General features: G+C 42.5%; 1 protein-coding gene across 1 annotated transcript in view; it reads left to right on the top strand.

Moving 5' to 3' along the window:
• The window catches only part of EXOC4 (exocyst complex component 4), a 392,686-nt gene that overhangs the window by 320,534 nt on the left and 46,722 nt on the right, over positions 1–25,430 (top strand). Inside the window, exons 12-14 of the mRNA XM_010710270.4 lie at positions 2,866–3,002; positions 9,165–9,320; positions 20,339–20,517. Of these exons, the coding sequence (XP_010708572.2) occupies positions 2,866–3,002; positions 9,165–9,320; positions 20,339–20,517 (472 nt within the window). The remainder of the gene's footprint in view (positions 1–2,865; positions 3,003–9,164; positions 9,321–20,338; positions 20,518–25,430) is intronic.

Genomic DNA, 25,430 nt, shown 5'->3' with positions numbered 1-25,430 from the left:
AGGCAGGAAGAAATGGGAGAAACCACATAGAAACCAGCAATGCCCTCCTTTTTAACATCCAGTATTTGTTTTTTTAAGTTGTTGTTTTCCCAAATACTGAGTTACGCAATGAAATATTGATGTGGCAGATTGAAACCAGCTCTCATTCATAGAATCATAGAATGATAGAATGGCCTGGGTTGAAAAGGACCACAATGATCATCCAGTTCCAACCCCCCCTGCTATGTGCAGGGTCGCCAACCACCAGACCAGGCTGCCCAGAGCCACATCCAGCCTGGCTTTGAATGCTTCCAGGGATCCAGGGGCATCCACAATCTCCTTGGGCAACCTGTTCCAGTGTGTCACCACCCTCTGTGTGAAAAATTTCCTCCTAATATCCAACCTAAACCTCCCCTGTCTCAGTTTAAAATCATTCCCCCTTGTCCTATCACTATCCACCCTCATAGACAGACATACTCCTGTTTATATGCTCCCTTCAAATATTGGAACCTCTTAGCATGGTTGCATGTCCAAGGCATGAAGTTCTCTGCTGTACGAGGACATATGGAAGGACAGAGTCTTTCCCTTGTAGACTTAAGAGATATCAGTGAATATCTGGGTCTGCTGAAAATCCCACTGATGTCTCACAGTGAACTATAGACAATGAAAACCGTGATTATCCATGCAAAAAGGCAAGTCATTGCTTTTGTTTCTCTTTTATGAGCTTGTAAGTCTCGTATTCTTTTTCCCCATGTATAAATGTTAACTTTAATGCCTCACTGTTAGAACCAGACCCAAAAGGAAACAGTTGGATTTGGACTGAGACGACAAGGCAAATTCTGTATTTTCCATGTGTGCAGTCATAGATATTCTTCTGAATCCCATCAGCAGGTTGGGAAGTCTCCTTGTCTTCTGCTTAGAGCCACTGGCCTTTGTGGCACATTTAGCCATTTTGGTGCAAAGTGAGGCACCTTTGATCAACCCCTTTCCATTGCTTTTGGGCTGGCTTAGCTCTGAAGCTGAGGGTTGAGGGACAGCAGCTCGTTTATCAGCTCAAATGCAATGTAGGCAGCTGCTTGTAGTAACAGGAGCAGCAGCATCAACTAGAACATCTTGATAGGACATGGGATAATGGCTTTAAGTTGCGCCAGAGGAGGTTCAGGTTGGATATTAGGAAAAAATGACCCAGAGAGGTTGTGGATGTCCCATCCCTGGAGGCGTGCAAGGCGAAGCTGGATGGGGCCCTGGGCAGCCTGGTCTGGTGGTTGGCGACCCTGCACATAGCAGGGAGGTTGAAACTAGATGATCATTGTGGTCCTTTTCAACCCAGGTCATTCTATGATTCTATGATTGTATGAAAAAATACTTCTCAAAAGGAGTAATGAGGCATTAGAACAGACTGTCCAGGGAGGTGATGGAGCAATCATCCCTAGAGATGTTCAAGAAACATGGAGAGATGGCACTTGGTGACCAGGTCTAGTGTGCATGGTGGGGACAGCTTGATGGTTGAACTAGGTGATCTTAGTGGTCTTTTCCAACCTTAATGATTTTATAATCTTAAAGATCACTTAGTTCCAACCAACTACTGTTAACAGAGTTGCTACCCCCCAGATCAGGCTGCCCAGGTCCCCATCCAGCCTGGCCTTGAGCACCTCCAGGGATGGGGCATCTACAGCTTCTACCTGTTTCAGTGCCTGCGAGTACAGAACTTCTTCCTAACATCTAACTGAAATGTCCCCTTCTTATAGTTTAAAGCCATCTCCCTTTGACCTATCCCTATTAGTCTGTATACAGAGTTAATTTTCCTCCTGCTTATGTATTCTGGAAGTCCCTGGAGTCACAGAATCACAGAATCATGGGTTTGAAGAGATCTTAAATATCATTGAGCTCCAAGCCAGCATGTCCCCCATGTAACTGGAGTCCAACATTTCTCAAATGAAGCACAACTCTCAGTGCCTCAGTCTCCTCTGCCTTTGTGCTTAGCTCAGGAGGAGCCCTTCATTCTACCAAGCCTAATATTAATTCAGTTTGTATCAGCTTGGGACTTTGATAACCTTCCTTCTGTATTGTTTATAGCAACAAAATTAAATACAGCAGGCAAGTCACGTTGGAGTGCCTCAGAAATCCCAAAATTCTTGTGGGGCTCTAAAAATCTTGGATATTATCAGATGCACAGTACCTCCTTCCTCCTGCAGGCTGTCTCAACTCGCTCATCTGTAGGCTGTGAAGCAGTGTTTCTGATTTTCAGATTTGCCCTATACTTCCTGTGATTCTATTAAAATTGTTTGTGGTAACAAAAGGATTGCAAGGTGCTGCTTAACCCTCAGCCTCTGGCAGAATGCTTGTCCCCAACACACGTAGTTTGTGCAGATGCGAGCAGTGGGTGTAGGGTAGAGGAGCACTGGCACAGGTTGCCCAGAGAGGTGTTGGATGTCTCATCCCTGGAAACACTCAGGATCAGGCTGGATGGTGCTCTGAGCAACCTGATGGAGCTGTAGGTGTCACTGTTCAGTGCATGGGAGTTGGATTAGATGACCTTTAAGGGTCCCTTCCAACTCAGACGATTCTGTGATTCTGTGATGCTATGATTAAACATCTGAATGTTGAGGTTTCATCTCGTGGACAACAAACCCATTGAACTTTGTTGGTCCTGAGCCAGATTTTTTCAAGCCCTTTAGCCATCCCTCTTCCTCTCTCACATGGTTTCTACTTTTTCTTCTTTTGTTCTGTTTTATGTCACTTGGTGGCATGGATTCTTCCAGCATCTGCCCGGTGTCAGAGAGGATCAGCTGTATGGTTGCATCTGTCACATTAATTAGCAAAACATGAGAAGGCTGATCTTAAGATATATTGGCTATTCATGCTTCTACTTTCTTTCTTTTCCAGAGCACAGTAATTGTGGAGAAGACTGTTCAAGACCTGATGAACCTGATGCATGACTTGAGTGCCTATTCGGATCAGTTCCTCAACATGGTGTGTGTGAAGCTCCAGGAGTACAAGGACACCTGCACCCTTGCCTACAGGTATGAACAGGATCAGAAACCCTGAATGCTGGAGATAATGCTCATCTTCTTTTGCTTCATGACACAAGTAGGAAGGAGTTACTTCTAGAAATCTGAAATAGTGATCATTGCCATATGCAGAGTTTTGGCTTTCCAGTGACTTTGTACACATCACCCTATGGTTTAAGCTTTTTAAGTCATAGAATTGTCAAAATTAGAAAAGATCTCTAAGATCATCCATTTCAACCGTCCGCCTACTACCAGTATTTCCTCACTAAATCAGGTCCCTTAGATCAACATCTAAATGTTTCTTCAACATTTCCAGGGACAGTGTCTCAACCACTTCGCTGGGCAGCCCATTCCAGTGCCTTTTAGGTGATAGCAGAGCTTAGAAACAGCATGGCTTTGTTCTTAATCAGGTAAAAGTTGGCCTCAAGTTGGAGATGGAGAGTATAAAGCATCGTCTCTAACATAAATGGATGTATAGGAGGTTGACAGTTGAACCTGACAATCTGGGAGGCCTTTTCCAACCTTAATCATTCTGTGATTCTCTAAAGCTATTGCTTAGTTGTAAAACAAGTCAAATCTTTCCATTTGAACCATTCCATTCTTTGTTCCTCCATTTTTTTTTAAAGAACAGCTGTATTTTAGTTATATGGAGATTTGAGTATTCAGATATCATGCCAGTGTAGAAATTCATAACCACAACACTCCATGTAAATACACACATGCTGGGTTTTGTGGCACTTGCCCAAAACCTTCACATAAATTTACTCTTTTAAGGGGTTGTTATATGCTCTGTTCTGTTCATCATTTTTTTGGGGGGAGGAAGATCTGTCTCTAACTGCTTCCCAAACCGTGGTGTGGAAGCTAGACTCGGTGAGGTCCCACTGGGCTCAAGGTTGGGATGCAGAGTTTAAGTCCTTTGGGTGTTTTATCATAGATTTCCTTGGTAACCATTAATAAGTAACATATTCTATGTACATCTCAGCTGCCCATCTGTAAAATGGCTCTCCCTGGAGAGAGGGGCCGGGAGCATGCCCCACGCCGTGGGGATAAATACTTGCATTGAAAGACACTAAAGATGCTGCAGCAATGTGGGCTATAATAGCTGCTATACATAATCTCCTTTAATAGCTAATTGAGGCTGGCGATAGCAGGGGAAGCTGAAAAAGCCCCTTGTGTTTTCTGACCAAAAGCATTAAGAAATTATTTCCTATTGCCTGATTTCATTCAGAAGAAGCTTCATCTGGCGAGCGGCTGCGTATGGGCTCATTATTATTATTAATAGCACCAACAATAGCAGTGAGAACATATGGGGGCTAAACGGCGTCCGAGCGCGCGTGTAAATTGGTAGCTATGCTTGTGCCATTGTCCAAAATGCTCATATTTTATATGAAACTTCATTGACTGGAGCCAGACAATAGATGTAATTTCTTTGGCTTGAACTTAAAGGTCCTTCCTTCCTTCCTTTCCTGATACCATTCCTGGCTTTGGCACCTGCTGAGGCGTAATTAGGACAGCCTCATTTGGCAATATCCTGATTACAGCAGGAGGAAAAACAGGAAATGTTCTAGTTTTGCTGCTAGCAAATGACTGACTGAAATAGAAATCTATATACATTTCAAATGATTCGGAGGAATACAGCAGCTATCCCTGTGAGCAGTTCAATGCACGGGGTCAGCATGCCCTCTGCAGGGACATTGCATCTCTACGGCTCAGCACTGACCATGGTTTTCCTTCAGGGTTTCAGAAGGATGAATCTTCACAATGGTAGAATTCTGCTTAAAATCGGAATCAGCCCCTTAGAGCTGTATCCTAATGCAGAGCTATTGGAGGAAGGGGGTGTGTATCCGTTCTTGAGATGTCAAAATAATAAGAATTTGGGAAGGCGGAGAGATGGTTTACATAAGACGTACACGTGGCGTTTGTTCCCTTCCCATGTGCATGTGTTTTCTGAAGGGGAATAGGAAGAAACATGGATTAAATGTATTCAAATACAGGCTCTTCAAAGGAAGATGTTTTCATTTGGAGTCTTCGCAGTACAGAGAGCTCCGTCAGGACGTCAGCATGAAAAATGCCAAGCTGAGATTTTTCAAGTTTTATTTCCACTTGGCTCTGATTTTCTAACGAATACAAAAACTACCAGGACTGATTGTGAATGGATCGGTCCTTTATATTAGCAACAACTACGGATTTTCTTGCTTTAATTGATGACAAATTTTGGAAGTGTATTAAATACAAGCTAAATAAGATGTCTTCTGTTTGTGAGAAGTTCGACACAGACTGTTTACAAACATTGAGTTCTGTTTTTCACCCCATCTCCATCTTTTTTCACCCCATCTCCATTGTATTTTCTCGTGATTTTTTCAACCCGTTTGAAGAATCTGAATTCAATCACACAAATGACTCTCCAGTCTGTGAAAAGAGGTGGACATTTCCAGAGAGATTCATCTTAAAACATGGCTGTACTGTCTGGAGGTGCCCAGTTCTCAGCATCAGCTATGAAGGAAGCTTGTGGTGATCAGCCTCCTGCTTGAACTGCCTGCTGTGTTTGTTACGTGGGGTAAAGCTGGTTGTATCCCTCTGCAAACATTATGAGCAAACTCAAATAAAACTAAGCCCCCCCCTTTTATAGATAAGGAAATAAGAAGATGAATTCATCCAGTCTGAGGGATGGGAAGTCAAAATGGGATTTCTCAAGTCCCCAAGAAGTGCTTTTACCACTCAGTTTAATACTCTTTACTGGCATCTTCCTCTTCTTGCATTAAGTTTTCTTTATTTGTAAGTTATCTTTGGATCTAAAAACCTTCCAGGCAGGTTCTGTGTCCCTCAGGCCACCAGGTGCCTGGCATGTGCTGAGCATACTTCTTTTAAACTCAGCAATTCGAGCAGAGCTCAACGTGGCAACATCCCCTTGGCCACGGGAAGAGAAAAAAATCATTCCCAAATGCTACTGACACAATTCAACAGAGCCCAGTTAGTCCCATTGGCACACAGATGTTTACCTAATGAAAATCTTTGATCCCCAGCTGTGTCCAGAGATTTTCTCCATCACTCTGCTCCCAGCGTGGGGATACCCTGATGCCAACCTGGGACCACGACCACCAGCAGATGTTTTTTGGCTAAAACTCACTGAGCTGTGGAAGAGCAAACCCTCTTGCACATGTGCTGTCACCTGTGCAAGACTTACACCTATTCCCTGTTCACTCCTGAGAGCTGGGTACAAACAGATGGCATATTTCTGGGCCCATTGAGCTGTGAATTAATTAGTTGATTATGGCTCCGGTGGTGGCAAGTAACCCTATTACAGCAGTGGGAATAATTGCATAGGACTTTGGGAGAATAGGGGTGTTTGGAAGGAAGCACTCTGCACTAAAACATGTCATCCTGTCTTGTGATAATTTACTCGAGGACTTGAATTAGGTTGACATTGATAAGAAGGAGGCTGAAAACTGACTGAGATGTTAGGAAGAAAAGGAAGGGAAAAAGGTGTCTTTAATTGATGGGGAAAGCTGAGCTTCCAACAGAGATCAGGGCACGTTCCACCTTATTTAACACCTTCCATAATGAGGAGGCAGTTACATAAAACCAGCCTGTCAATAAAAATTAGGAGGTGTTGCAACCATGGGAAAGAGTAAGGAAATAATTCAAAGGGATCCATGTAGCAGTGGCAGCGTCCGTTGAGGCATCCTACTGATTGCAATGGAGAAATCTGCCAAGGACTCCAATGGCTCACAGTGCCATGAGTAAAATATCACCAAAAGTTAAGAAAAAAACAGAATTGTGTGGGTTAGGCTCTTGGAAAAAGCTGGCCCTAAAAAAGCAAGGAGACCTATCTCAGTTTGGAACTCGCTATAGCAGCCAGATGGACATCCTTCTCTTTTCCCTTGACATCCACTTCAAAAAGCAATAGCGTTTTTGAACAGCAGATAATAAGGATCATAAAACACAGAGGGATCTCTGTCCTCTGTCTGACTCCATAGAAGACTCTCAAAGATGGCTTTCAATTGTATAGATCTAAGGGGCCATGATAATGCTGTAAATAACTGAGTACTGAGGCTGAGTACTGAGTCGACTGTAAGGGGAAAATATCGGGGAGCAGTGGGATGAAACTGAGTAAAGTAAAACATAAGCACAGTGTTAGGATTCTTTTCTTTGTCCAAGAGTTAGATTTGTTCATCTGTGAAATAGACTCCCAAGGGAAGGAGTCTATTACTTTAGTCATTTAAATCTGGAAAGGAGAAAGCGATGGCTGATGTATTCCATGGAACAGTTGTCCTGCCTTGGCAGAGAAATGACCAAATATCATCAAATTCAGTTTTTCTAGCTTGGATGTCAGAGATTCTAGTGGAGTGGTTTTTACCCAATGTGTTGAGCAGTGCTTTTTTTCATACACAGAAAAATACCAAGTTCCTAAACAGCAGCAGAAGGCCAAATTGATATTTTCAAGCTGAGGTCTTCTGTGGCTGGAAATGGAATTCATTCTTTTTTTTTTTTTTTTTTTTTTGACTGTGGCAAATTGAACATGAAATTTAAAGATAAGGAATATTTGCATGTAAGCACATGTGACAAATTCATTCTCACAAATCATGTGTACTTAGCAAGCAGAGGTTGTTTCCTTGGTGGTAGGTGAAAGGAGCGATTGGTTGCTGGTGGAAAAAGGAGTAATCTGCTCTCTTTCAAGGTAAATCAGTGTTGGTTCCTACCTCAGTGCCATTTTCACTCTTTTTCAAATTGCATAAGCCTGTTTATTGACAAAGCCTAATTAATATGAGACTGGTTAATTCGCATAACTCCCTAGAAACCTGCAGGATCCTTATTGTGATCCCGCATAACCCTTCCCAAAACCACTACTGGAATGGTAGTGCCCCATGCAACATTCCAAATGACATCCTGAAGTGTGCAGCCCAGTTAATGTCACTGTGAGGTTCAGATTCAGCTGACATGGGTTGAGCCAGCACCCATCTGTCCATAGTGCAGTACCCAGCAACTCCAGTTCTCAGTTGGCAGACCCAGCATTGAATCCCTGCATCTTTTTCATGTACACCAGAAAGAGGGCAGTTCCACTGTGTTCTTGCTTTGAGTGGTGTGGATGGATGACATCTCTTCTTGAGCTGAAATGCAGTCCAACTTGTTACTATGCAAAGACCTCCTAAAATAACCTGTTGGAGGTTTGCCAGTGAAGGACATTGGTGGTAGGATGTAGAAGGAAACACCAATACCCCTAATTCCCCCTTGCTTTTTCTAAGAAGATAAAAAATACCTCCCAGATCTTTGCAATCTGCTGAGCAACTCAAGAGTGGGAGAATACTCTCAGCTCACTGGTGTGCTAGTAAATCATAGAATCATTTAGGTTGGAAAAGACCACTAAGGTCATCTAGTCCAACTGTTGACCCATCACTACCATGCCTACTAAATCATGTCCCTCAGTGCCACAAAAATAGCAAGCATGGAAGAGCACTGTGCCGTGATCTTGAGCAATCCCAGCACAAAAATCAGACAGCTAATTGACTGTTCCAGGTACAGTATCCCTTTTATCTCCTGCAGTTGACAGTGAGGATTTCTGATTAAACAGGGAAAGTCTTCATAACCAGAATACACTGTGATCTTTATTCAATTTCACACATATATACAATTCAGCTGCAAACTATGTTTTGGATGTCTGGAGGGAAGATTCAAGCCCCTTCATTTCCTTTCATTGCTTCAGACCTGCTCCCCATGTAGGGCCAGCTGGTGTGCAGTGAGCTGATGCCTCCCACCCAGGTCTTCCTGGGCACGTTTCCACATGGCACTCACAGCACAATCAGCAGACAATGGTGGCCTCAGTTGAGATGGTAGAGAGCAAATGAGCTGTAGAGAAACTGCCTTCTCATTCTCTTAGTACAGAATGACCTCCTCCAGTTGTGTAAAATGATTGTAAGTTGAGTGATTTCAAGGGTGAGAGAATATGGCCAAAATGCTCTATCAACATACATCTTGAGTCATGAGGAATTTATATCACATCTGCTTGTGCTTTTATGCCTTCCCCACAAGTTCTTTGTTAAACTCCTCTTTGGACCTATTCATTAATACTCTGTTTTGCTGGTCAGTACGTGGTAGAAATTTTAATTAATACGTGTGGAATCCTGTGAAAAGTTGAATTTACTTTGCAGTAATGTGATTGTTGCTGGTTTCCCACAGGAGCATCGTGCAGTCAGATGAAAAGCTGGTGATCAGCGCATCCTGGGCTAAGGATGATGATATCAGCAGGCTCCTGAAATCTCTGCCCAACTGGAGCAACATGGCTCAGCCCAAGCAACTGAGACCTAAGAGAGAGGAAGAGGAAGATTTTATAAGGTAAAATATTTAATAGCTGAAATTGCAAAAGGTTTTAAAATAGAAGTAACAATGGTAAAAAAAGCTGGAAGCAAAGTAATTACAGTGTTGCGTCTCCAGGTATGAGGGGAGTTTCAGAAGTGATCTTTCCTTGAGTGGAGTAATAAAACACGAGTTCATATGTCCTTACATGAAGGCACCATCTTTGTTGAACTGAGAACTTCCTGTGCGTTGCCTGGGTTCAAACAACACTCTCAGATACAGGGTTGGATTTTGGGATGGTCCCATTGTAGCCAGGAGTTGGACTCAGTGATCCTTATGTGCCCTTTACAACTCAGGATAGTCTACGATTCCATGATTCCAAACCATTCTGAAGCTCTTTATCCGTCAAGAAGAAGAAGAAAGTGGAGTTCCTCAGATGCAGCAAGAAAGAAGAGAGGGAGACCACAAGTCAATAAGGAGGCTTCAATAGCAGCCACCTGCTCACTACATTCCTGCATTTTTTTACTATTCCTGCTCTCTCTTGTTCATCCACAGGTATTTGTATGTAAAACAAATCAGGAAAGTGACTGGCACAAAGGGAGAAAGGGTTGTTTTTAATTCACAGAATAGAACAGAATCATAGAATTATCCAAGGTAGAAAGGACCTTCAAGATCATCAAATCCAACCATCAACCTGACCTGCTGAATCTCATCACTAAACCATGTCCTTCAATATCTCTAGTGCTGAGGACTACATCACTGTAGTGGGCAGCCTGTTCCAGTGCTCAACCGCCCTTTCCATGAATAAATTCTTCATAGTATCCATTCTAAACTTCCTCTGGCACAACTTAAGACTGTTAAGAAAACCAGTTAGGACTCAGCATTGTGATCACCGCTTGGTCTTGTCAACATTGCACTGAACACTGTGTCCTAACACGCCCTTCACCCAGTTTGAAATTAAGCCAGAATCACTTATTTGTATTGTGGAACACCTTCCTCAGAACTTTTAATGACTTCTTTCCTTCCAGTCTTGAGCCTGAAAGGCTTATTTCTATCTCTACAGGAATCAAGCTTCTTTCCATTCTGTAACATTCCTGTTTAGTGCAGGTTCCCTGTCCTGCTTGATGCCGCATGCAATGGACAGAGCCTAATAGTGGGAACAGCTGATTGTACTGGGAAGGAATTCCCATATCAGGAATTGCCACCAAAGCTGTTCTCTGCACCAAAGCAGTTTTTCATCTCCATCCAGAGCCCAGCATCTACTAAGGACACCCAAAAGGTGACTGGTCTCGAAAAACAGTGGTACCTCCAGAGGGAATTCATTCAGAGGCAACTTTCTATATCCAAAAAAATGGTTTCTACCTTTTCTTTTTAGCCTGTATGTGGGCAGATTGCATTTCCTTGTACACTGTAAATTGCTTGTTCCTTGAATCATTGGCCCATCTTGAAGAACCAGGTCCTCTTTGTCATTCCGGCGAGTCAAAAATCTTGTCTGCACATTCCCATTACTATTCATCACATCCATGATTGGCATTTGGCTATAAAACTGTAGGAGTAAGTGAAGCTGTTGAAAATTAAAGTCTAATTTGCCCAGATTGTCATTTTCCTTGTTCACTGAATGCATGCACAATAACATAAAGATGAGGCAGTCTAGAGAAGGAAACGACAAGAAGTATAAAATACGTCTAGTCACAGAAATATTTGCTTGTACTGCAGTGGGTGTAATCAGCACTGCCAGTGTTTTTATAAGTCTGATGATACCAAAAGGATGCAGAGCCCTTAAGGTGGGCTGGGTTGTTTTTTTTTTTGAGATTTGTGGATTCGGTCCTGGTCTCCATTTTTGTCTTCATATTATTCCTTTGTTTCTTGACATGAAGGGATGCTGGGATGCCCCACTGGCTCTTTTTGTGATTTATGAACCATCAGCCTCAGGCACCAGAACCCACAATGACTCAATGTTGGATACTACTGAGTATAACCTGCTAACATATATTCCTGGACTGGCCAAGCTCAGTCTGATGATAGCAGTGCCAGCATTTTGATCCTAGCATCCATTTTATTCCAATACTGTCACTTTACTAACCATCAGTCGAAGCATTTTGTGAAATTGTATCAGAGATATTAAAATAGAAAGCCCTATTAGGTCATCTACACTGAATTCACTGAGAAAAGCTCCTATACTCTGCCTATTTTTTAGCCTAGACACTAGGACGAAGATCTTTTCTCAGTATCTGTTTGCACAGAGCATCGTGTATTAAGCCTCAGTTCCTCAGAGTGCTGTTAGAATGCTCCTGTAACATTAATTTAAATGATAATAATTGGTCTGGGCCAGTTTTAGCCATTGATGGTAAGCGACGTAGCTTATAAACTTCTTCAAGAATCTCTGCATGGTTGAATAGGTCTCTCCTGAAAGCTTCAAAATAAAATTAATTGCTTGTCCAAGTTTTGTCATCTTCTTTCCATTTTAACACACTTTTTTTCAGACTTTCTCCTAATACAGAGGAACGTGAATTCTTTGCTGCTTTTGCTGCTTCTTTCTTTCCCTCTCGGCATTGCTGATGAATTGGGAATAATTCTGCCGTAGCAGAATCACTGCCTGAAGGCAGCTGCAGAGCCAAAGGGAAATGGGTATTGCAGATATCTTGGATAGGGTCATCTCTGCGATGACAGAGCCCACCCAAGATATTTAAAAGTTAATACATAGAAACCCACCTGTGTTCACCCACTCAGTCTGATGAGTGTTACTGAATTAAACATATCCTGAAAGTTTACAACTGGTTTTTAAACCATGGCAAGAAGAGTTATCTGTGCACTGTTTTCTTTCCCTCTGCCTCCTCAGCTTTCCTGTAACTCATTTGTTTAATTAAAACGAAGAATCCAAATGCAGTGCCTTTGCAAAAAAAAAAAAATCCTCGTGCGTATCTGTGTTGACAGTGATTGATTCTGTTGTCTTAACCTGCCACTATCTCTTTTGCGAGTGCATGTCAAAAGGCAGGGTTGGATACTAGCAGAATCTCCCCATTAATATTCTGGCATGGTTGGCCAGACAAAGGGACCTGATTGAGCATATTATAGTAGCTCAGAACTTGGCAAGGGGAGAAAGGAAAGAAAAGTCATGCCTCTATTCATATAATTAGTTTTTAAAGCTCTGAAGGATATTTGGCAGTGGGGTGAGTGTGAAATATGCTGCCCTTATCGCTTGATAAAGGTTACCCTTCAGTTCATTACTGAATCAGATATGTTGGTGATAAAACCCAGAGATGTACGATTTCCAGATTTGCCTTTGACGAGGAAAAGCAATGTAAAAAGAGCTTCAGATCTGGTCACACTCGAGTTACAGCAGAAATTCCTGGTTTTCAGTGCAGCTCTGCAGCAGAAGGGGTGGCAAGTAGCAAGGACATGTTGCACCCAAGAGAAATTGTGGGTTTGGGGAACTGAGGGAGGCAGGCTTGCAATTTGTGTTTGCCTGGAAACCTCAAGCTGATTTCAAGATCACCCACAGCACAGATTATTACGGTTGCAGATCTGAGACACCCAATCTGTGTTAGGAGGAGGATGGAATGATTTCACTTCTTCTCATCTTTTGGTTCCAGCAGAGTGCTGAACACCAAACTTGGGAGCAGATTCTCAGGCTGGAGCTGGTGTAGCAATAAAAAAAAAAAAAAAACACAGGTTGGATAGACCATTGGACAAGATGATCTCAGTGGTCTTTTCCAACTTTAATGATTCTGTGATTCTATTAATAACCCTGACTGCAGGGCCAGAGTGCAACAGCTGCCTGCTGGAGAGGCCCTCTCCATTTCACCTGCAGACAGTCAAACTCACTCGCTCTGCACCAAAAGGAAGGGGTATATCCAAACAGCATGGAAGGACGCCTGTACAGCAGCACATCCTTCACCAAACGATCCCAAATGGCTTTGGTCAGGATAGTTATGTTATCCTCGCCGCTTAATAGGATCACCTCTCCTCCCTTGGTTCAGGCAGTGCGGTCCTATAACAGTATTTCCAATGGAAAACTGGAGCCTGCATGAAAATTTGGGAGTAGAATGGAAATGTTACACAGTGGGACAAGACAGACAGCTTGGACAAGTTGGATAAGTTGGACAAGTTGGATGAGAGTGGAAATGGACTAAAGGAAATCTGACGAGAATGCAAGGCAAAAAGTATATCCTCCAGCCTTGGGGCTGACATTCGTGCAAGTTCATGAGATTGGTGTTGTGCAAGTTCGGTGTCTGCTCTTGATCACAGCTTGAATTGGTTCAGCTGCTTCCAAGGGGACTGGCATGCTTTACATTTTCCATTGCATAAATAGTCTGTGCCAAACAGGCTGCTAAGGAAGGTGGTGGAGTCATCATCCTTGGAGGTGTTCAAGAAAAGTGGACCCTTGGCACTGAGGGACATGGTTTAGTGAGCGTGGTGGGAGTGGATTTGGTGATCTTTGAGGTCTTTTCCAACCAGAAATGAGCTGGGGCAATTTGCACTGGAGCTGCAAGCTCTTCTGTTGGTGTGCAAGGTGAGAGCTGCAAAGACAAGAGCATGGAGTTCTTCTTCTGCCGTGGGATTGGGTGTTCTTCCCTTTTTCCACCTCTCTCTGGGCAAACAGAAGACACTGGGCAAACAGAAGACACTAGTCAAAAGCTGAGTCCTAGGTTAATCCATCTGCTGTCAGATGGGTGCTTTTTGTTGCATTAGGTTTGGAGCTTTCCATTATTCTTACTGTCTTTGGATGCTGAAGCCTTGATGTTTCAAGGAAGGTTTTTCCCTTTCTTTACCTCTTAGCTTTCTCTCCTATTTTCAGCAGTGGCTTCCCTGTCTTTTCTTGTCTTTTTCTCTCTCGAGAATAAAAGCTCTTCCTCTCCAGGTTTTCAGGCTCTATTTATTGTGTTCATAATACTTTGAAAGGGTAAAAAAGATGGTTGTGGAAGATTGGCAGCTGACTCCGTAGACCTTCTTTTTCCTCTGCTGGGACTACGAATCTGGGTGTACTGTAGGTGTGAGTCATTTCCATTTGATGACAATCTGCTCCTTTATGTGAAATGAGTTTCTAGATCTCTTCTTAGATCCTGTAGAAAAATGTGTCTGAATGCCTTCATGATGAGCAGAAGTGATGAGAAATCCTATTGCTGCTGGGTCTTATCTGAGAGGTACAAAATAGGGTGAACTCATGGACTAAATGGCCTTTAATGGTCCCTTCCAACTCAAATGATTCTGTGATCTTCACATGGCCTCCCCTTATCTGAGAAGTTCCTCTCTGCTTTTGCTTGTCTTGTGAAGGCAGAGAAGTTTGGGAGGATTTGTGCTGGATTTGGGTGTTTTGATTAATTTGGGATGAGGACACTGGAGGATTATCTGTGTTCTCGGCCTGAATCCCAGAAGAATGTCTTAACTTCAGATTCATTAATCCTACAGATTGCAGTATCTATTGAAATGAGTGCAGCAGTGCTCAGCTCTGCCATGGTACCCTTCTGTGTGATGTCTGTGTCCCCTACCTAGAAAGGGAAAGCAGAGCAAGAATGTGGAGATTCAGCTTCTCCGCAAATGTTTAACAACAACTCCTACATTCACAAGATTCAATAACATTAAATCCCTTCATTAGAACTACACAATATACTCCAAGTCACATCCTTGTCTGCTGTGATAAATTATATAATACAAACCTAATGAGACCAGAATAGTCAAATAAATGTGAGACAATGGCATGTAATGTTACAGCTTACAACTGTCCATTAGCAGTGTCTGTTTCTCAATGGTGTTGTGACTTCCTAGCAGAGATGAGGAGCTGGCACCCATCACCCTGCTCCCTAATAGAGATGCACAGATTGTTGTCAGGGCTTTGCAAATCCCACCGAACCTCAAATCAGGGTTGACTTTAGACTGGGCTGGATCTTCAGTCCTTTAAAGCTGAATACTGTAGGTTGGCAGAGTGAATTTATATCCGCCGAGGATTCTCTGCAGCATCTTTTCATCATGACTACAATGCTGTTTGGATGTGCTGCAACAACAACAAAAAAATGTTCTTGTGCTGAATTTTTAAAATACCTCGAGGTGCTGAATCTTTGAAACAAGTGAAAGCTTGTGTAGAAATAGGGCTGGGCTTGGTTTTATTGTTCTGGTGGCAGCAAATCATTGTGGATGGCTTCTTGGGCAGAAATTAACCCACGTGGGTTGTTTGTTTTGGTGCTTGCACGATTTCTTCATGATTGTTGAACAAATTCCGGTGCAATATGAAACAACAAGCCTTTTTTTTTTTCTCCTTTGCTTTATAAATAAGAACATAATAAGAATTTCTTTGAATTGATTCAGGGGAAATCTGTCTGTCTGCATAGTTTCTATATACAGTTTTAAAGCACTGACTCTATGGCTAAGTTGCCTAGAAAACAAAGTTTTCTTTGTCCTTTTAATGGTTCAGTAGATAATTTTAGGATATTTCCATACAGGCATAGCTCTACCCACTGCTCTTAGCCTTGATTTAAATTTGCTTTGTTTCTTCTCTGCAAGCAGTCAGTGCTCAATGGATAGGATCTCTCTGAAGTCAGGAAGGTGTGGGAAAGGACCGTAGGTCCTCATCGGGTCAGTGTGTTCATAGGGTCATCCCAAGGTGAGGGATGCCCTTGCTGCCTCCCCACCTCCTGCAGCTCCATGCCTCCTCCCAGGGAGCTGCTTCCTTGGCCTTATTTGCAGAAGGGATAATTGAAGCTAATTTCTTGGCAGAGAAAAGAGAGAGGAGCAGTAAGCAAATGCAAAGCTGCTGCCAAGGGTACATCAGAGACCTCCTCCCTCGTTCTGCCATATTGATGTGGACACTTGGCTGCTTTTCAGCTCTTCTCTGGCACTGTCAGAGTGCCTTAAATGTCACCCAGGTCATCTTAATTTATCACATATGCTTATCTCTGGCCTTTCTTCCCTAGTGTACAAATTTCTCGTCCTCCCATGTATGCTGGGAGGGAAAGCCTCACATGCTGTCATCAGTCCCCGTGTTTCCAGTCAGTTCAGCTCAGTAGGTTGTTTGATTTTATTAACAGCTCATCCCTTAAATGCATCTCTATTGCTCTCGGTTTCTGAAGAAGAAGAAGGGAAGATGATTTGTCTGTAGAAAACTGTTCAAGGAAACCACAATTTCTCCCCATCGCTGCTGGTAGCTGAGATGCACTGTGCTTTCTGGGCAGCAGCCATGAGAGGAAATCTGGTGCTGATATGTCACTGGCCACTATGTTAGAGAGAAAAAAAATACAAAATTAAATGGAAATTAATGGCTTAACAAAGGGAAACTAAATCAAATGCTTTGTTAATCCAAGGATTTAGCTAGCACAGCTGTCCTCTGACAAAACAGAGATGTAAGAGTGAACCCTCTTGTGGCACATACAAATCTCATAGGAATCAAGACCAAAAAGGCAACAAAGCATTGTGGCACCAGCATCACATACTCTTAAAGAGCTCCCATGTAGAAGCAGCTGGGCAGTGCAGAAATATACCTGAATTCTCTTTATTTACTGTGTAGTTGATATGCATTATTAATCTCTGTCTTGAGCATCAGTATATACACACCTGAATTAACTGCAGGAGAGTGGAGCATTGCTTTTTGTTCCAGTTCTGTAAAACACTCCATCATGAACTGCTTGGTTATGAGATTTTCTTGCTGGAAATTCCATCTCAGAGTGCTCACCAAAACCTGAAGTGTCTTTTTTGTTTTTCCTATTGGAAAGCCTTGGCAAAATCCAAAGGAAATTTGTAGGTAAGGTGCAACAGGATTTGAGTTTTCAGAGTCATGGTAATTCAAACCAAGGGTACCAACTCAACCATCCAAAACTTGTAAGTTATAGGTGTAAAGTGGCTGCAGATAGGTTTGTATGTCTGTCTCTATATTAGATAAATGCTTTTAGATGTAAATGTGTCTGAAAAAATACTGGCTGAAAAACAGTATGGGAATCAAAGGTCTGAAGATGCTATTCTAATTTTTAGAGTTAAGGTTGGATATTCAATTGATTTGAGTTGGTTTTTTTAATATATCCTTATCATTAAATATTTAGCTTTGCAAATTTAATGAAGACAAACACACGCAGCAAACGCTCTCTGAAGGAAGCATCTCAAATAGCAACAGTTTGCTTCAAGGAAGCGCTTGCTAACAGTGGGTTGAAAATTAAATTACTGGAATCCACGAGGACACTTTAAAGTCCTCTTCTAAAAGGAGGTGCTTGCTGAAGGCTGTCTCTGTTATAGGTTTCAGCTTGTGTAAAAGGGAGTTGAGGTTTCTGCAGCCGAGGATCTGTATTTCAAAAAGAAACAACCCAACAATTAAATATATTTGCTGTACTTTTGGCACAAACTTCTGTTGTTGTGTAGGAGAGTCAGAATTCCATTTATCCCAACTGCGTTTTGGAGTATAGCTTTCTGTAGAAAACTTTTTTCATATTCCTCCCAGAAGTAAAAATAGAAAATACACCAGGCTTTGTATTACATAGATTCCATTATTTTTTTCCAGCCTGCTCGGAAGCAATGTATTATTCATGCACAGGCTATCCATCCAGAGCAGTGCCAAACCATTTTCTCTTTGCGTGTGGGAAGACAGCAGAGTTGTCCTTGTGACCAAACCCAGCTTCTAAGCATGGTTGTGGGCAGTGCTATGTTGGTGACTCTACATTTGACAGCTCTCAGATTATGATTCACAAACATGTGCTTTCTCTACTGTGCTTTGTATTGGAAAGCTAATGAAGGTAGAAATTCACCAAATGTTTCATTTCTTAACTTTTCCGAGTAATCGATGCATTTGATAGTGTAAATCAAGAGGAGTGGTTCAGCTTGGGTGGGAAAAGCACATCTGTGAAATGCCTTCAGCTCCCCAGGAACAGAAGAGGACATCTGGGTGCATGTAGGTGGGTAGAGCTGAGCGAGGTGTTTCATACCTCTTGTAAAAGCCAGTAACAGGTTCTGTTTGAATGGACGATCCCAGAGTCATAGAATCACTAAGGTTGGAAAAGATCTCAAAGATCATTTTGTCCAACTACCCTCCTATCACCAGTGTTGCCCACTACACTATGTCCCTAAGTATCACATCTCCATGTTTCTTGAACACCTCCAGTGACAGTGACAGCACCACCATTCTGGGCAGCCTGTCACAGTGCTTGACCATTCTTTTGGAGTACAAGTTTTTCCTACTATCCTACCTGAACCTCCCCATGCACTGCAGAGCAAAAAAATAGTCAAACCTGGCTATGAGCTTGACCACTCAGTTCAGCCGTGGGTTGGAACTTTGGTGAGTCACTCAGCCTGTCCCCACTACCCAAAACTTTGCTGCCTCTCACTAATATCTTAGAAATGTCCAGGCGGGGAAGCTTGTTAAGACCTTCCCAGAAGTGCACAAAGGATTTAATCTATTTCCAGTCACCAGAAAGTCTTATTAAGCCCATCTTATGGAGAGGGAGACCAGCTGAATTACCACTGCCATATTGCACTGGAGCTGGAGATAAACCCATAGAATCACTGAGGTTAGAAAAGACCCATAAGATTATCCAGTCGAGCTATCAACCCATTCCCAATATGCCTACTCACAGAGTCACAAAATCACTAAGCTTAGAAGAGACCTCCAAAGTGACAAAGTCCAACCCCACCATGACCACTAAACCACATCCCTCAGTGCCACGTCTCCACACTTCTTGAACACCTCCAGGGATGCTGACTCCGCCACTTCCTTGGGCAAATAAAGCAAGATGTTACTGTGTCTCAGTCCTCAAACACAACCAGTAGGCAAGGTTTCCTCTCAAACTGTAGTGCCCAGGATACAGACTAAAGCAACGTATTTTTTGTAGTCAAAGAGAAGAAAATCCTGAAAGATAGTTTTTTAATGAAGGCTACTTTTATTTATTTTTTGCCACTAATGGATTCCATTGAGTAACTTAAAGCCATTTCAGGGTTGTTCTTTTTTTTTTTCCTCAATGACAGTGAAGGCCCACAGATCTAGTGAGATGCTGGCAGTAAAGCTGCTTAGATAGTATATAAAATGCCACTGATGGGATTATTTTGCTGCAGTTCGTTGCAGCTATTATGCTCAGCAGCATGATTCCTCATTGTAAGTTCATAAAGGAGCTAATGACAGGAAGTGAAGTTTTGCAGTGTTGAACGAAAGTGGAATGCAGATGCCTAAAAAGAGCAGCTAATGATGGGAACAGAGTACTGAGGACCATGGTAAGCGTGCTGCCTTTCAATAAAACCCTCTTAGTTTCATCCATGGGCTACTGAAATTAGATGGAGGAGCTGTCGCCTGATTTTCTCCATCCTAATGGCACGCAAAAAGTCATGAAAGAAGAGGGCTCCTCCTGCCTGCAAAAGCAATGGAGGTGCTTTGGTATTTTGCCAGATGAAGTGCTTCATGAAGACGAGTATTATAGAGCTAAATCTCAGTGCAATAGATGGAGCATGAGATGGAGTGAGTGGCAACGCACCTTGAAAGAGCTTTTTCAGTTTCTGTGCCATGAGCACATTTGTCTTGGTGGTCATTTTTCACCAACTGTTATCTGTGGAGGCAAAATAATGCATTGACTAATATTCAGAATCATTTCTCTGTCTGTTTGTCATGATAAGCCACCACACTTTGCAGGAGCTGTATTTTGATGTATGTATGAAAAAAAATTGACACGGGGACTAGAAGAGCTGATTTACAAGGAGAAGTGAAAAACACCACGAATGAGTTATTTGTTATATACCACAAGGAGGTTCTGAAATCACCTGCATGTGTGGGAAGGGTGTAAATGCTGGGAGAAAGGAGTGTGGGAATTGATTGGGATGAGGTTTGAGAATGAAATGAAATTCGGAGATTGTGGTGAAGGGAGAATGGTAGACAAACATTCCCCAAGACAGAGGGGTCAGGATCTGCATAATATGACATGTTTTATTCACTTTGATGAGATTTGTTAATCTTCACAAGATGAGTTTCCTGAGATCCTGCCCTGGGAGTGTTTTGCACTGAGTGGTTTGACCTTCTCCATGGTGGAACCAGTGTCTCCCACCTGCTGACCTGTGCTGTCTGTCTGAGGGTCTGAGGGTGGCTTTGCTTTGCATTTCAGGGCTGCTTTCGGCAAAGAGTCAGAAGTTCTCATTGGCAACCTGGGAGATAAACTCATCCCCCAACAGGAGATTCTGCGGGATGTCAGCGACCTCAAGGCCTTGGCCAACATGCACGAGAGCCTGGAATGGTTAGCAGGTCGTACCAAGGCAGCCTTCTCCAACCTCTCAGCCGCCCAGAGTGAGTACAGAAGCACTAAATCACAGAATGGAGTAGGTTGGAAGGGACATCAAAGCCCTTTCCAGCCTCCTGTCATGGGCAGGGACACCTCCCATAGACCATGTTGCCCCGGGGCTCCGTCCATGGAATGGGACTTTGATCATCTTAGTAGCCTACCCTGGTCCTGCTCAGTGATTTTCTTGTGCTGGAGGCACCAGGTTTGGACACAGTACTCCAGGTATGACATCACAAGGGCAGAGCAGAGGAGGACAACCACTTCCCTGCTCTGCTGCCACTCCTCTGTTGATGCAGCCCAGGATGCGCTTGGCCTTCTGGGCTGCAAGCACACACGTAGCTCCTTTGTCATAGAGCTGGAAACCAGCATAATTACGTGATTTTTTAGCAGGAGGGAGCATCCTGACTTCTTCATTTCAAAGGTGGCTTATGTCAGAGGAGAGCAGAAAGCAAAGCAGCTCCATTTCTTTTTTCTTGGTGGATGCTGTGGTGTGACATCTCTCAGCCTGTGGTGCCAGGGTGCCAGGAGCATCACTTCTAGCAGAAGCTCTGATGGGTCTTTCAAGGCTTGAGCTTTTCAGCAATCCCTGCTAATGACACTCCACAGTGCTGAGACAGGTTTCAATTTCTTTCAAGCGTTGCTAGATCACTGAATATTTAAAAATATGTGTATTATAAATTCAGTGGAGAAACTGAGCAGCTCTTAACGAGGAATACCCTAATGTGCATGTCACTGGGGCATTGCTACTCAGTCTGCAAAGGCAAAAGCAGCCCCTGGTGAACCAGGGGCCAGGAAGGGCAGAGCCAAGGGAACCTGGAGATGTCACTTCTGCTCCTGGCTGTCAGGGATTGCCAGTGCTACCTTTGTGAGATCATTCTACTTCTCTTTGCTTCAACTTTCAGTTCTTTCCCCCTGAGATTAGGGATTTCTTTCTGTCTGGGAAGTGTCAGAGACGTGATCAGTGTTGCTTCTTCTCTTATCACCATCATTGGTGTTGTGTGCATAGGGTCACCAGAGGAGGGTTGTGGCTGTGTCCAGAAGTAGAGCTCAGCATAAACAGAGCACAGCTCTGCTGCTCTGACAAAAGCATACTAAGCTGTTTTAATCACACACACACAAAAAAAAAACTTTTTGCACATCGCTGAGTGCTTCAGTGTAGTGAATGTCAGTAGATGATGTTCAAAATGCAGCATCATACCAAAGGTGATGTCTTTGACCTAAGAGCTGCCACTGTCACATTTCATAGCAGCATCCCATGGGATGCAGCTAAGTGTGATTATTACTCTTCTCCTTGTTTAAAATCAGTAGCTCATCAGCCCTCCAGCACTGCACTCTCCCAGTCATCCTCTGGTTGCTTAAAACAGACTTTTAGATAAGAGAAAGACTTTACCAATACCATACACTTCTGTCAATTTCATAATGTTTTGCTTATATGTTAAGCAACAGATCTTATATCTCTTATTTTTCACAAGGATTCAATTTTAGTTGAGCTGATACAGAACTAAGCTCTTCTTAGGACCAAGAGTTTGCATCTCAGCTGCCTATCAAGACATTTCCAATAGTTGTCCTCTACTGGATGTTCTCCCTGGGGAGGAGGTCGTGCATTTTTTATAGCATTTCACATTTCCTTAGATCCCTATAATGTAACACAGTGAATTTTACAAATATAGAATCATTAAGATCATAATATCATCTAGTCCAACCATCAGCCCGTGACCACCATGCCCACTAAAGCATTCCATTGAACATTGTCTGTGTGCAGCTTAGCTGTGGAAAGAAGCATCTTTATCATTGTAATACTATGTCATAGATACAATTATTGAAGAGAATCAGTAATAATTGATAGTCTGAGTTATACATCCACATTTTTGTAGCTATTTAATTTAATCGTAAGTATACAGGTTAGGTTAATCAGTTAGGTTAACAGTCTCTTCATAGGTCCGTATGTCAGGCATGCTGACTTTTGCCCATCTTAAACTTTTGTGTAACAAAACAAAGCTTGGAAAGTTCAAAGCAGCTTTCTACCAGTCCAACATCAACTCTACTTGGAGGAGACTCCATAATTATTCTTAACACAGTATGAAATCAGCATGTTTTGCAAACTTCTTCACCTGCATCCACCAGCCACGCTGCTCATCTCTTTGGGAATGATCCAGAGCAGATCAAAGAACTACATAACAAATTCCACACAGCTTCTTAGGGCACCGGGACACATGGGGAGGTGGTGAAGATACTTGGCATTCCTGAAGTTTGTATGTAGTCTGTTGTACAAATACAGGCTTTAGAAGAGCAGAGTACTAGGGGATGCCTCCCGAGGACTATAGGCATTGAAAAATCACTTCTGGGGAAGTGATGGGGGAAACCTGGCAGTACTGGATAGGAAAAGTCATGGTGTTATATCTCAGTTAAAATAGTTGCCCCTTGACAACACTGCTTTTCTGTGACAGTATTAGGGTTTATTTGACTCTCTAAGAGAGCATCGTCTGGTTGAGTGACAGTCCTTCCTATGGCTTATAACTTGGCAGGACCTCTGAAATCTTTACTCCAGCTGTCCCTGATCTAGAAGGATAATTAAGATTCTACAATCAGCTGACAGTTAGCAAAATAGAATGGGTAGTTTTACTATTTCTATAAGCCATACTGTGTGTTTTGGATACCTGAGTGAGACGAAGAACTGCTGCGCTCTCACAGTGTGTATTTAAAAGATTATTTAAAAAAAAAAAAAAAAGACAGTCAGAAATGCTATTAAAATTCAATGGCCAAGTTTCCCAGAAATTTATAACCAGAGGTGTTCTTGGGTCTGAGGAGTGGGGCTGTTAGTAATAAAACCATCATTCATAATTTCAGTTCTGGTAGAAACTCAAATTTAAAAAAAAAAAATCAATGTTTCCAAACATAAAAGGGCATGAGAATGACTTTCAGGCTTCCAAGAGGATGTTGCACACAGCAGCGAATAAAAATAAAAGTACAAAGTGTAATATTTTACTTAGCAGCATCCTCCTGACAATAAAAATTCATCTTCCTTTGTAATAACTTCATACCAACACGATGAAATGTCTGTACACAAATGCCAGAAGTATCTGAAACAAGAGGAAGAAGGAACAGGGTTAGGAAATGATAGAGGCTATTGACCTCATGGTTATAAATGAAACCTGGTGGAGTATTTCTCATAAATGGAACATAGATTGCAATCTGTATGGGAGAAGTAAAAAGTGATGCCATAGGGCAGAGGTGGTGGGATAAGTCAGACGTATTTACAAACCCAGCAAGCTGCAGTGATATACAGAGGGTTGTGATTCTTTGGGGGAAGCATGCAAAGAATAAAGAACAGAGTTAAAATGAGATTTTTCTTTCCATCCCACCTGGTCTGAAGGAGAAGAGCAACACAAGTGTGGGACTGAGCTGGGAGGAGAAAAAAGGAGAACTGCCTATTGTTTCAAAGGTTCATGCAGTGTTGATAACATTACACTCATCTGTCACACGAGTTACTCTCTTCTGTGTTGTTTTGATCATCTGAATTTCTGAGCATCTGATTGCTGCAAGACACAGTGAATAAATAAGAATGAGAGGGAAGAGTGGGAGGAAGGGAAATAACCTAACCAAAAGTAAAGCTAAATAAAGAGGGTTTCTGCCACGCACTGAAACCCACCCAATTCAAGCTCAGCTTGCCAGAAGTGGAGCCAGCTTTTTGGCATCAGTAACTTTGATTTTAAGACATGCCCAGATGAAACCATGTATTGCAGTGCAATGCAACTGGAATCTATGGCTCATTATACCCAAGTAGACGGGCCATTAGTCGCCCAGCTCTGTTTTTTGGTAGCTGATTTTGGACAGATGGCAGCTGTTACAATCCTTGGAGCAACTCTTCCTTCTCCTTTATTTTTCTCCTTGGACAAGATGTTGTGTTGAAGTGTTCATGCTTGAAAAAGAGCATTAATGATGCTGGTAGCAGTGGTGGGGTTTTATCTTATATGTTCACCATATGTTGGGCCAATAGAACAGTTGGGCCTCATGGTGACTCAATAGAAGCATTGCTGAAAAGGCACAGGGAACCAGTTTGATTTGAATACTGAGCTGACCTCAGCTCAACATTCAAAAGCACCAGTAAATTACAAGCACAATTGCTGTTGAATAACAGTGAAAGTGACACTCCCTGTCACGTTAAAACTACTCAATATGCATCTTAACTTGCAGTCGTGGCTTGATCCTGGTGTTTTCTGTGGTGTCTGTGCCTCACTTTATAGTGTAACTTATTTTCCCAAGATTTGGAGAGTTCCCCTTGTTTCACACTGGTGGGAAAGTGTCAGAAAGAGAGCACAGGTTCAGGTCTTGGGTCTCTGTAGGCACCTTTCTGTCCCAGTGGTTTGAGATGAAATCCCACTCAGAGCATCACCAAAGGCCTTAGTGAATGACTGTGTCCAGAATTTTGGGGTCATTGCCAGAAAAATAACCGCCAACAAGTGGTGGTAGTGGCCCCATTTTCCTTCCTCACAGAAAGTTGGTAGCTTTCCCAGAAAAGCTTCCTTGGCTGTAAATGGGCCATTTGTGGACATAGCTGTCAGTGTTCACGAACCACAAGGCAGAGCTGATCAGGTATAGGAAGTGTTTTGGGGAATCCTGAGCAAGGGAATGTACGTTGGTGGCTTTTCAGTTTGGCTGTCAAAAAGGCCCTTTCTATAGATAAAAATTCAATAACATTTTCCCATGGATGTGCCACAATTATCACTCATTTAAAAACAGTCTCACTAATAGAGTGTTTTATCATGCTGGGCAGTCTCTGCATTCTTCATTATTTAGTGTTTGCTAAGCTGATGGATCTTCCATAGCTCTTCCCTTATCTACAGTGCTACAGAATTGGATTTTGTATTTTCTGAACCAGTCAGATATGACAAAGTAATTTTCTTTTTCTCTTGTCTTT

The sequence above is a fragment of the Meleagris gallopavo genome, chromosome 1, assembly GCF_905368555.1.
Source record: "Meleagris gallopavo chromosome 1, MGAL_WU_HG_1.1, whole genome shotgun sequence".
Classification (NCBI taxonomy): Eukaryota; Metazoa; Chordata; class Aves; order Galliformes; family Phasianidae; genus Meleagris; species Meleagris gallopavo.
Note: the sequence above shows the minus strand (reverse complement) of the source record. Positions and strands in the feature narration are given on the sequence as shown.